Source organism: Polypterus senegalus, chromosome 14 (assembly GCF_016835505.1).
Source record: "Polypterus senegalus isolate Bchr_013 chromosome 14, ASM1683550v1, whole genome shotgun sequence".
NCBI lineage: Eukaryota > Metazoa > Chordata > Cladistia > Polypteriformes > Polypteridae > Polypterus > Polypterus senegalus.
The window spans coordinates 98226448-98240041 of record NC_053167.1 but is presented as its reverse complement, the minus strand read 5'-3'; the positions used below and the strand labels follow the sequence as shown (position 1 = coordinate 98240041).

The 13594-nt window shown below is 35.1% G+C and overlaps 1 protein-coding gene across 3 annotated transcripts in view; it reads right to left on the bottom strand.

Annotated features, from left to right (window-relative positions):
- The window catches only part of atf6 (activating transcription factor 6), a 188881-nt gene that overhangs the window by 97070 nt on the left and 78217 nt on the right, over window positions 1-13594 (bottom strand). For all 3 annotated transcript variants that reach the window (XM_039734832.1, XM_039734830.1, XM_039734831.1), the window contains one exon: window positions 3324-3464. In XM_039734832.1, coding sequence (XP_039590766.1) covers window positions 3324-3464 — 141 coding nt within the window. The remainder of the gene's footprint in view (window positions 1-3323; window positions 3465-13594) is intronic.

Sequence of the window (13594 nt, the reverse complement as noted above, 5' to 3'; positions counted from 1 at the left end):
CTCTACTTATGTTAATACATAAATAAAATTAACCTTCATGGCTATGTAAACCCATGCATTTCATCTTTGGACTAAATGATTGATAACTTACAACACCTATGATACTGTTTCTCAAAGACACATACATATGCCATGTCCTTACTCATGTCAAATGATTATCTTATCTTGCATGTCAAAATGATTATCAATCACTGTACTATATTAAGATATACTATATACCACACTTAGGTTTTGTACAGGCAAATTCATGAAGCTTACATTTAAAGTAACTGTGTCATCACCCATGAAACATTTTTTCCAAATTGTATATCTGATCTATGAACATCTGTGTTGGCTTTCTTTATTCTATGAGCCAATAGTACAAAACTAGATACAGAAATTTTTTTGAAGTAATACTTTTAGCCAAGCTTAAGTTTATTAAGTTGCCAAGTTTCAATCTGGAGGCAATCAAAGACATGCTAATCCCCAGCGGCTAAAACACATTTATGGGAAACTATCTACAAGAGCATTTAGTTTAAAAAAAAAAAAAAAAAAGTCTGAATTATATCATTTAGGGTTTGAGTTTTTTTTCACTCACTGATCCATGTGAACCAACTTGAAAAAAAAACAATGTGAATTATGCCATTTTAAGACTAAAAGTATGTTACTCAGGAAAAGCTGCCAATATCTCAAGAAAAAAAGCCATCTGAGATAATCACAAACTAAAATAATAAAAGGATAGCTTAAACTATTTCTTCTTAAAAACTGAAACTAAGAATGTCAGTAAAATAAAATTCATCCAATGTATGTTGCATTTCTCTAACTAGTGCTATATATCAGGTATATGAAAACAGTAATTTATGTATGTTTCACCAACTCATGAACATTAAAAAGCTTTTTGTTTTAGAAAGAGATCGGTATGAAAAATAGTGTCAAATGCTGAGAAAATGACAATTCATAGAATAAATCAAGTCCAATAGAAGAAAAAGGTCATAAAACAACATATTTCTCACAAACTACTTTCCCAGGTTAATGACAACCACACTGCTAACAGCAGGATATTCAGCCCATAGCGTTTAAGCAGGGAGGATTTCAAACCTAAAATTATTGCTTAGCTAACTTTTATAAAGCTAACACTATTTGATTGGATTTCATACGTAATCCTTCCCTGTCTGGAAAAAGTTAATTGCTTTACATTTATCTTGAAAAATAATTGGTGAAAAAATATAAAACTGAGTGATACGCATACTGAAAACATTACAGGTTAGTAGTCTTATACCTTTGAAAACAGGACAGTGATGGCAAAAGACACACATATATAATATATTAATATAAATTATCAGTAACAATACAAAGAGTAAAATAAGAGTATTCATTGAAATTATTAAAAACCAAAATGACCATATATTTTATGCTTTAATTAAAAGCAACCTGCAATCAAGTAGGCAGAAAAGTGATGTTACGCACAAAATTGATTCACTTCACACTGACCTTTTTTGATTGCTGACCCAGTGGCGTAGTAGGGGGGAGGGGGGTCTGCCCGGCACATTTTAGGGGTGGCATTATTGGCCACAAGGCTCAGTACAATTCGTGTGGAAGCAGCAGGGTTCGGAAAAATATCACTCATGTATGAAAAAAGTAAAATTCTATGATTTTTAACCACAAATGCTTGAAAAATAATGTTCAGACTGTCCTTCTGCATCAGACACAGTAGTTGAAATGTATGAGGCAATGACAAAAATAAACATAAATGTTACACCGATAATAATTTCTAGGAAGATAAACAACTAATTCACAATTTATAATTTCGTTTCGTTATTAATCCGAATGCGTTCTTGCTCTGCGCAGAAAACATCCCCACCTATTACTTTGATTCTGGTTTTCGTAGCGTAATTATATAAAACTAATAATAAGAACACGGCTTATCAGTGCATCTATTCTATATTCTTGTCTTGTTGATGCTTATAAATGTATATAAAAAATTATTGCTGTTTATATATGAATAAATCTATGCAAAATGTATCTTAATTTTTCTCTATACGTCATTTTAATTTTCTATTTAAATAGTTTAACATATTCAGATATGTTGGAGGGCGGCAAATTGAAGTCTTGCCCTGCCCCGAGCAGAACGAACTCGAGCTACGCCACTGTCCTGACCTTTCCACAATCGGACTGAATTTCATATGTAATAGGTCAGTTGGATCTGTCACTTGGTAATCTGGTAAGACGTGCACAGTTTTTTTTTTTTTAAATGCTGACTCTAATTTGGCATGGTTTTAGTACCCATATACAGTATGTAATAATGCTTGGAGATAGACTCATGTCCAATACAGGGTTAAACTCTGTTTTGCACTTGATTATGACTGGACAAGTTTTAGCCACCATAATATATAAGGAGATTTTGAAAATATATCTATGCACAAATGAAACTTGTAATTGATATTTTCTTAACGCTGTCCTCTCATCCTACGTCATCCTTAAGCAGATCATTAAATTGTATGCATGGATGTAATTTGTTATTGATAGTTTTTCATAATTGGTTCTTCATCCTTAATCAGAATACTATATCACTGGGTGTCTTAAGTCATGTTGAAACTATATTCATGTGAAAAGAAAATGCCTGAAAGGCAGCTCAAAAAATGCTGCATTCCTCATTCTGTTTATAGCTTTATATAAAATATATTATGAAATAAAATAATGCTTTTCTTTATATAAATAAGTAATGCAGTTTGTATTAAAAATATAGAATGTGTGTATTGCCACAGTTCTTGGTTTCTTACTATCTGCAATGTAATCAGACAACATTTTCTAAAAATATGACTATAATAATAGTCCATTTATTTATTTGTTTTTATAATAACAAACTGTAATAAATGGTGTCTTAATGATCCCACATTCATTAGGTCAGGTTAATTCAAGACTCTCTATGAACATTACATTGAAGAAAGATTTATACAAAATTGACACTTAATAAAAATACATAAAATTGAATTGATTAAAAAGAAAGGCACTAACTAGCAAGTGAAATTTTCTGGAAAAAAAAAGACAGTACTAAACACAACAAAGAATTTCAAACAGCTAGACCAAATATTACACATTTACATAAAATTTACGCATTACACATGGTTCATTTAATTAAACAAAAGTTAAATATGGGATAGCATAAATTGAGATTTTTTTTATTCTTACAATTAACTTTGTATTGTTAGACAATACAAATATAAAATACATATATACAGTATATCAATAAAATCTCTAAAAATATGGAACAATCCCTGAAGACTGATATAAATTTCCACAAAACAAAATAGCAGTGGTAATTTTAGTTTTAGTGAATTAATTACCTTTCTTTATTTGGTGGAATAACAAAATCAGTGGCTTCTTGTCCTCTCTTGCTGCCTTCTGAATTTGAGAATTCAAGAAGATGTCTACTGTGGTGTACAGATCCACCTGACAACTTTGTTCCTGGATTTTGCTCAAATATACTATGAGAAAAAGAACAATTACCACCTCAAAAATGATGAAAAAAAGATACTTTAGAAACTAAAGAGCATAAAAATAAATTAAGTTGCCTCTCTTCACTAATCAAATTCACTCTTTAGATTTTCTAATGCTTAATATTTAGCTATGATTAATGACATAATTATTTAAATATAGTTAAATACAAAGAAATGCTACTGAAAATCAAATAGTTGAAGAATGTAGGGTATACACTCTTATTATTATTAATACTTCTTGTATCAAAATTTGTTTTAACTATTTTAAAAATCATTTTATTACCAATAATCTGAAAAAGTTAACTCTACAGTAATTTTTTTTTTATTTTGAAATTTATTCTGAATTAACTACTACAACTTGTAACAACCTACTGCCGGTATTATCTATCATCTTAAAATAACATGAATAGAACCGTCACAAGTAACAAAATAAAAATGTGCTACCATTTACAGTATTTACTACAGCAGTCAAAACATTTCTCTCAAAAGGTACACCTACAGTTTTAAACAAGGATAAAACAGAAAAAAGGTTACTGGTGTTTTTCAAATGCCCTTCTCTGACTTTCACTAAAACTAATTAGCCATGCTGCCATGCAGCAGTAACACCATCTGTCACAGAGACTGTCACACTACCTGTATAGGGAATACAGAGGAAAAGACAGCAAGGGACACAACAGTGAGGAGACCATGTGTTACTAACTAGAAGTGAGACTTGGGATGCAGCTGCTCAGTCCCTTTGTTGTGGTAATTACTTTGCAAATGAAATATACCAAATTTAAGAATACAGGAAATATCAAAAATCAATAAAGCGATTAACTAATGCTGTAGCATTCTTTAGAAAGACAAAAATAAATAAATTAAATCCAAGTCTGTTTTTTTTTTAAATTGAAGCTTGTGAAAGCAGCCCAAGGACTAATAAAGCCAGTATTTAACCAGTCTGTTATATCTGACTCATGTCTCAAACCTGTGTTTTTCTCTAATAATCTCATCTGAAATAGATTCTATATTATATTATTTATTAAAATATATTAATATTATATAGAGGTTTAATATAGAACACACTATAATATTACAAATCCTAGTCTACTTAAACAAAAGACCTAAATTATGACACTGACACATCCAACAGAATCTCTTGAGAGTTATGCAGGCCAATATGGTGAAATGAAAAAAATAAATCAATTTTCATTTCTAGAAAAATATGAAAAAATGTAATTGTTATTTCTATACTAGTTCCAGGAAACTATGGTAGTTACAATTACGCTTGCAAAAAAGTTTTAAAACTGTTTCATAAAACACTGAGAGCATTCTACAGTACAGTATGTATAAAGCTGTATATAGAAATTACTAACATAACATGTTTTTGAAGACTTTTACAACTTCTGTGTTACAGCATTAAGTGGAAGAAAGACAGCATACTCTTAATTTAGATCAGAGACATGAACTAGTGCTTCTGGGATTGAATTCAGACACCCTGTAGCTGCAGGAATAGACCGAGTTAGAAGTCTGACAAATCAGAAACTTTTCAGTCCACCAAGCTTGTGTGGTAAGCAACTAGCTAAGCTATCTCTATATCTCATCCAAATACTTTTAAGGAAAGTTGTCAAGGTTTCTAAATCAACAACATGATGCAAAGTTTGTTCCAGATTCCCATAACTCTTAGTGTAAAGAAAGTGCTTTGTGACTTCAGTTATAAACACATTTCCTCTTAATTTCCACTGGTGCCCTTGAGTACATAAACTGCTGGCTATTCCCCCTTCCTGAAAAACAAAATGTTTCTGATCATTCTAATGGGTGAGTCAAATTTTGGCCCACTTTGTTGTAATCAAGGCCATCTCAATGAGACTCCAAAGTCTTCATTTTGTTTTTCTTCAGCCATTCAGAGGTTTTTGTCCTGTTGCAGCACCCAAGATCGCTTCAAGATGGCGGACATTCTCCTTCAGGATTTTTGGTAGACTGGTTCCATCTATCACAGCAGTTTACATTTGCCTTCCAAAAGTTCAACTTATGATCCCTTGGAAATCTGCCATGCAGGCAAGCAGCCTTTTTGGTCGGCCGGCCACTTCACCACTGTTCCATGCTTTTGCTGCTGAATTTGACTATGATGTCTAAGGTGCTTTTGGTCTACTTCTCTGTGTCAGGCAGCTCCTATTTAAGTTTGATTGTTTGGCCTGGGGTGGCTAGCGGTATCAGAGTATTAGTGGTCTTTTTCACACAGGACAGGGCCATGGGTATATAAATTTCATTGCATTTTGTGTTTACTTGTGTTATATTTGACTAATGGTTAAATGTGTTTGATGATCAGAAACATTTTGTGTGACACATCTTATAAATGATTTTACATGTGTTTGTAGTGTGGTGACCAGGACTAAACACAGTACACCAGATGTTGTCTAACTAATACATTATACAGACACAGTGTAACCTAGTTTACATGATTTTGCATGATATAGAGTATTGTTTATTGGTCTAATTAGGAGATCAAATTTACCTACTTCTTGTAAACTGAAGTTTACAAAATGCTTTCATTTATTTCACTCCAACTGGTAAAATCCCATTAGCTCCGGAAGGATTTTGTTAATATTCAAAGTACTGAGAGTCCAAGGAACATCTGACTGTTTTTATTTGTGAATATGTATATACACAAATGTATATATACTTAATCTATTTCAGCTTTACCTGTTTATTCAGTTTTTTTGTTTAACTTTTTTTTTTTTAAATATATTTATTTTGGGTAAGGATCTCAACGTCTCAGAAGTGACACAAGACTTTGCTTTGGGGTGCATTTGTGTATTTTCAAAGATGATTACAAATATAACCATGCTGTGATTACTGTTGCTTAATGTATCTATAACTTCTGCTTTTATTATTTTGACCTTATTGCTGTAAAAGATGAGCTGTAGCCAGGTGTTACCCTGTGCTGTACTTGAAACAAGCTGGGTTTGAGCCATGGGCACTATTTCAGTTTCCTACTCAGTATTTCGAAGATGGGATTTACAATCATTATTTGGAAAGTAATAGTCACCCATTATCAACACAATGATTTATTTTGCATATGTTTTATTTGATTAAATAAAATTAAATTGCTAAAAATATCAGAATTTAGTGGCCATTGAAAAATTCAATCACCAAATCTCTGAACTTATTTCCTACTGACTTAACTCACAGTGATACTCTATCTTCATCTTTTGAGCCTCAATATTATACTTCATGTATACTGCCACACCTCTTATTTTCCTTCCTCACTGGTCTATCCTGAAGGATATATAGCCACAGGTACAACATTTGTTTTTATCACTCTCATTTATCCATGATTCCATAATTCATATAAATTCATACTTCCAGCAAAACGCACAGTAGCTCTTGTATGAAGATTCAAACACTTCAAAAGAAGAATTCCATTTAGTGTAGTTCAGGCAAAATTTTCATTTAGTTGGATTGGTCAATCCTGTACCGTATGTCTTCACCAGGCTATCCCCAAATATAACCTAGCTAAAATGTTTATAGACTTCTCTGACTAAAATCACAAAAGTGAAGTGACAAAGGTGGCAAAGGAGAGAAAACAAAAGTACGACAACAAGTATGTAATACAACACAGGCTAAAAGATAACTATTAAAAAATGTCAGACTTGTTTGGTTGGAAATATTCGTGATGGCAATGCTGAATTAGCAGGCTATTCTGTTTACCAAGCAGACAAAGTTGTTCCTTAGTAGGAACAGGGAAGGAATGTCTGTTAGGCGATGACGTGTTTAGGGATTTTAGACGGGGTGGAGTTTGTATTTATATAAATATTTGGTGCAACTACAGTCACAGCTTAAAAAAATTGCTCCCAGAATTTGGAGTACCTAATACTGAAATGCAGAGCATATGTTTCTCCCAAGGAGATATACAACCATTACTGTTACTGCAGGATACGTGACCCCACAAGCTAATGCTACGCTGGCTTTGGATAAATTATTTTAATACACATCCGAATGGAGTTGTAATGGTGGTTAGAGACTTTAACCATACAAATCTAAAGATGGTTCTGTCTAAATCGTATATGTATGTGATTTTTCCCACAAGAGAAAAAACTATTTTGGATCAAGTTAACATTCCAGAAGCTTATAAAGCCTTCCTAACCCCACATTCAGGATTATCAAATCATGTATTCTTATCTTTAATCCCAGTTTATTTAAGTATATAAATGCAAGTCAGAAGCGCAAAATCAGCTATAAAGACAGTACAAACGTAGTAAGAAAGTCACCTCAGCATTACAGGATTGTTTTAAAAGCAGAAGTAGGTGAATATATATCAGTTTTATCTTACATTTTTCTATCTAGAAACGTGACAACAAAAAGAATGTTAAAAATGTTTCCCCAACAAAAAGCAATGTCTGAACAGAAAAGTACAGGCTCTTCTTAGGGCGTATGATCTGGAATTGCACAGTCTTATAAAGGCTGTCAGGGGAAATATAAAAAAGGGCATTAGAGATGCTAAGAGCAAATATAAACAGCACATTGAGAAACATTTTCAAAATAATCATTCTTGTTATATAAGGAAATTTATTAAAACAATGTCACTCCAATAATGACATTTTATTCCCGTAATGCTCTAATTCAGTTCTTTGTTTATTCTGACAGCAAAAATAGTGAAGCTATCACTCACATCCAAAATAGTGGAGTTGTTGCTCATACTGTACCACTACAGAAGGCATTTGCTTTATATCATTACCAGGTGAGGTACAGGTTATGCAAAACTGACATATGCAAAGCAGCCAGTCCTGATGCAACTTTGGATTGCAGACAGATCACTTTGAAAAATTAATACTTTCACACGTCAAAACCATCATTCCCTCCGATCCTGATTAAAATTGGTTTGCACACCAGGAAAACAGATCCACAGGTGATGCTGTCTCAATTCTACTTCACATAATGCTGGCCATCTGGAGCATTAATATATGTATGTAAGGATGCTTTTGTTGATTTCAGTTCTGGTTTTAATACAAGTCCCCATAAATTAGTTAACAAACCTAGTAATATAGGCATAGGAACTTCACACTGCATTCTGATCATTAACTTTTTAACCAACAGACACCAAAACGTCTTCAGACTACACTGCTGTAGTAGGTCTGATATCAGACATTAATTAAACAAAATATAAATAAGTACACAGAAGGAAAAAAAAAAGAAATTTGACAAATAAGTGGAGACTATTCAGTTTATCAGGCTAATTTGCCTGCTAAGATGTCCCAAGTGTCCTGACACTTCTGAAAGGTTGTTAAGGTTTCTGCTTCAGCTGCATGCCTCTGTGGTTTGTGCCAGATTTCTACAGCTCTTTGATTAAAGAAGTGCTTTCGAGCTTCAGCACTTCCTCTTAAATTTTACTGGTATCCTCATGATTAACTATTAAGCTGACAGAATTCTGCTGGATCTACTTAGCAACACTTATCTAAGTAATGCTCAAGTAGCAATCTAGTCCTTAATACCTCTACAACTGAGGGTATCACAGGAGACTTCAGGAAATACAGGAAAACGAATATGCTTCATATACAGTATATACTGAAAGGTGGTGGAAATTATGGAACATTTTAGGTTCCTGGGGGTATACAGCACAGAAGATCTGATATGGCTCCAAATATCTTCCAACTGTTGAAACATGCAAAACAGAGATTATACTTTCTAAGGAAGTTTAAAAAGCTCACCTAGCATTGCACCTGCTAAAAACAAATTGTTACACTATTGTTACACCTTGGACATTGCATTTGTTCCCTTTTAACATCTGCCAAATGGCATATGATAATTCATACTCGCACAAATTGATTATAGAACAGCTTCTTTACAAGAGATGTAGCCTTTCTCACTCACATTCTACTCTCCCAAAACAATAAAGAATTTTAAAATTGCCTTTGACATCATTTATATTTACATTTATTTTCTTAGCAGACTCTTTATCCATTGCAAGTCTAGAAGACTGTTTAGGAACAAGTGCTACACCATACTGTACAATATACAAAACATAAGACAAACCATGTAGAATAATACATAGTTATATATAAAATAATCAAATAGAGTATAATACGTCAGATGTAATAACATATGGTGTATTTCACTATCTATACTAATAAAAGGCAAATCCCTCCCTCCCTTACTACTAATTCTCCAACTTCCCGTGTGGGTGAAAGGCTGAAATTTGGCAGGCTCATTCCTTACAGCTTACTTACAAATGTTGGGCAGGTTTCATTTCGAAATTCTACGCGTAATGGTCATAACTGGATCCTACTGAACCTATTTTTCTCCATATACTGTAATGGAGTTCAGCTCGATTGCTGTGGGGGGCGGAGTTTCATGTGACATCATCACGACTCCCACGTAATCACGTGAACTGACTGTGAGTGCAGTACGTAGAAAACAAGGGAGAGCTCCAAAAAGCGCTGAAGAAAACATGCATTATACAATTGAGAAGGCAGCGAAACAATAAGAATTGAGCGAGTGACACATACAAGCATATTCATTCAAGTGCAGCTACTGCGGAAACAAAGCACAGTGTAAACCTAAAGTTTAAATTAAGTTTATAGACACGCTCCCACTGTCGTTTGTCATGCACAGTGATGCATACAAGCATATTCATGACTGCAGCTACTTGAAACAAAGCACGTGTAAACCTAAAGTTTAAATTAAGTTCATAGACAGGCTGCCGCTGGCGTTTGTCATGCCCACGACTAATGCGGGATACAAGTTTAATGAGAGGATGCAGGTATAAACGAGTTTTGATCACTTTGTAACTAAGTTAAAATTGCTGGTGAAGGGCTGTGCTTATGCAAATTCTGAGAGACTGTGTTTGTGTGGGGGATTGACTTCATCCTCTCCCTCCCATTCACCTCATTTCGCTCTGAGCTGAGCTCTGCAGCTAACGCGGTCTTGCGGAAGCAACTTCGTCACGCTGCCACCAAATACTCACAGAAAAATCCACAAGTTAATACACACGCTGTCTCTAGAGTTTCTCCACACTCTGAATCCTCCAGGCACTACTTACAAAAGGTTACGTTGACAATCATGTTACGTTATTTTTAAAATGTTTCCTTTTCTTAGCACAAGCACAGCTGAGAAGCTTCGATGCATGTGCTCCATAATGCGTTAAAAAACTGTGTATGCTGTTAGCACTAGCAGTATGAGTTTGAGTATCAACAAAAGGTGTCGGCAGCCCAAAACAAAATTACTGGCTTCAGGACCAAAATTAGTAAGACAACATCGGTCAAACTTACAAATTCTCTCGCAAAATGGATTGCTTTAGACTGTAGACCACTAACAGTGCTGGAAGATAGGGGGGTTAGAAAATGTGCTACAGTGAGCATCAGGTCATCCAACTTTTCAACTGCCGTGCCGAGAGACTAGTTCAAGCCAAATTCAACAGCTTTATGACACTGAAAAGCAAGCAAAATTAGATGTATTACAGAAAGCGGTCTTTTGGCTCTTATTGGGGATCATTAGACTTCCGTGACCGTTAGTAATTTTAATTACATGTAATTACAAAATGTTAGATGATCACGCTGTTTTAGCCTAATGTACAAAATAATTTTGGCTAAGGTTACTCAGAGTTTAAAGGTGAAGCTGGTCAAATTAACTTTAATGTTTCTGCCTTATTTTTTTAAGATGAAAAACTGCACTTTATGTTGACATTTTTCTTATTATTTAAAGACAATACCATTCTGAACATGTACTTAAAGTACTTAAAATACCAAATGCATTTTTTTTGAATTGAAATGCAGAAATTAAAAGAGCTTGAGTTTACAATATTCATGTCCATGTCTATTATTTGATTCTGTCGCCCACTAAAACCCTTTGAAATAAAAAAAAAACATTTGCGCTTTGGGGCAAATTTACATGTGTGATTGCATGCGATGAATCAAGATTAATTAATTACAAAGCCTCTAATTAATTAGATAAATTTTTTTAATCGAGTCCCACCCCTAATATATATACAGTGGAACCTCGGTTTACGAGTGTTTTGCAAGACGAGCAAAAAGTTTAATAAATTTTGACTTGATAAACGAGCGATGTCTTGCAATACGAGTAGTATGGATACACTTTGTCTGCTGAGCGTCATGTGATCACAAATGAGCTGATGGTTCTTCTCTCTCTCTCCTTATCTCGCTCGCGCCTCTCTCTCTCTCTCCTTATCTCGCTTACTCGCTAGCCCAGCGCGTCTCTCTCTCTCTCCTTATCTCGCTCGCTCGCCCAGCGCGTCTCTCTCCCCTCTCTCTCTCTCTGGCAATCGTCTCCTATTCTCCGTCTGAGTCTGTGTGCCTCACTCATAGTCAACATCTGTTTACTACAGCATTGTGACTGTGTGTGTGCGCTGTGAAGTGCAAGTCCCCATCTTGCTCCCCAAAACACGAAGCTGAGTCTCAGTACTTTAACACCAGCTTTATTCAGCTTGAAACAGCTACAGCGCTGTTATTTATTGTACCGGGATTTTTATAATGTTCTTTGTATGACCCATTGACGACAGGCGTTTATAGCATGTCTGCGATCTTTTTGGATGCGCTTATACGGCGAACTGCTACAGCGCTGGGAGACTGCGATTGCTTTGGGACGCTCTTCCGCGTGTTGTCCCGTTGGGTGGAATCCCACATGAGTTTAGAAACTCACACCAGCCATGATTCTTTTTAAAGGTAAAGTGCAGGTTAATTTGTATTATGTATTTTACTTTATATTTTGTATTAATCATTTTTATATGAATAGTTCTGGGTTGTGGAACGAATCATCTGAGTTTCCATTATGGGGAAATTCGCTTTGATATACGAGTGCTTTGGATTGCAAGCACGCTTCGAACAATTATGCTCACAAACCGAGGTTCCACTGTGTATATATATATATATATATATATATATATATATATATATATATCTCTATATGTGGATATGTGTAAATATATGTCTATATATGTACATATGTATATGCATACAGTGGGATGCAAAAGTTTGGGCAACCTTGTTAATAGTCATTATTTTCCTGTATAAATCGTTGGTATAAAAATGTCAGTTAAATATATCATATAGGAGACACACACAGTGATATTTGAGAAGTGAAATGAAGTTTATTGGATTTACAGAAAGTGTGCAATAATTCAGACAGGTGCATAAATTTGGGCACGTTGTCATTTTATTGATGCCAAAACTTTTAGAACCAATTATTGGAAGTCAAATTGGCTTGGTAAGCTCAGTGACCCCTGACCTACATACACAGGTGAATGCTATAATGAGAAAGAGTATTTAAGGGGTCAATTGTAAGTTTCCCTCCTCCTTTAATTTTCTCTGAAGAGTAGCAACATGGGGGTCACAAAACAACTGAAGACCTGAAGACAAAGGTTGTTCACCATCATGTTTTAGGGAAGGATACAGAAAGCTGTCCCAGAGATTTAAGCTGTCTGTTTCCACAGTTAGGAACATATTGAGGAAATGGAAGACCACAGGCTCAGTTCAAGTTAAGGCTCAAGTGGCAGACCAAGAAAGATTTCGGATAGACAGAAGCGGCGAATGGTGAGAACAGTCAGAGTCAACCCACAGACCAGCACCAAAGACCTACAATATCATCTTGCAGCAGATGGAGTTACTGTGCATCGCTCAACCATTCGCACTTTACACAAGGAGATGCTGTATGCGAGAGTGATGCAGAGGAAGCCTTTTCTCCGCCCACAGCACAAACAGAGCTGCTTGAGGTATGCTCAAGCACATTTGGACAAGCCAGCTTCATTTTGGAATAAGGTGCTGTGGACTGATGAAACTAAAATTGAGTTATTTGGGCATAACAAGGGCGTTATGCATGGAGGAAAAAGAACACAGCATTCCAAGAAAACACCTGCTACCTACAGTAAAATATGGTGGTGGTTCCATCATGCTGCGGGGCTGTGTGGCCAGTGAAGGGACTGGGAATCTTGTCAAAGTTGAAGGACGCATGGATTCCACTCAGTATCAGCAGATTCTGGAGACCAATGTCCAGGAATCAGTGACAAAGCTGAAGCTGCACGGGGCTGGATCTTTCAACAAGACAACGACCGAAACACTGCTCAAAATCCACTAAGGCATTCATGCAGAGGAACAAGTACAACGTTCTGGAATGGCCATCTCAGTCCCCAG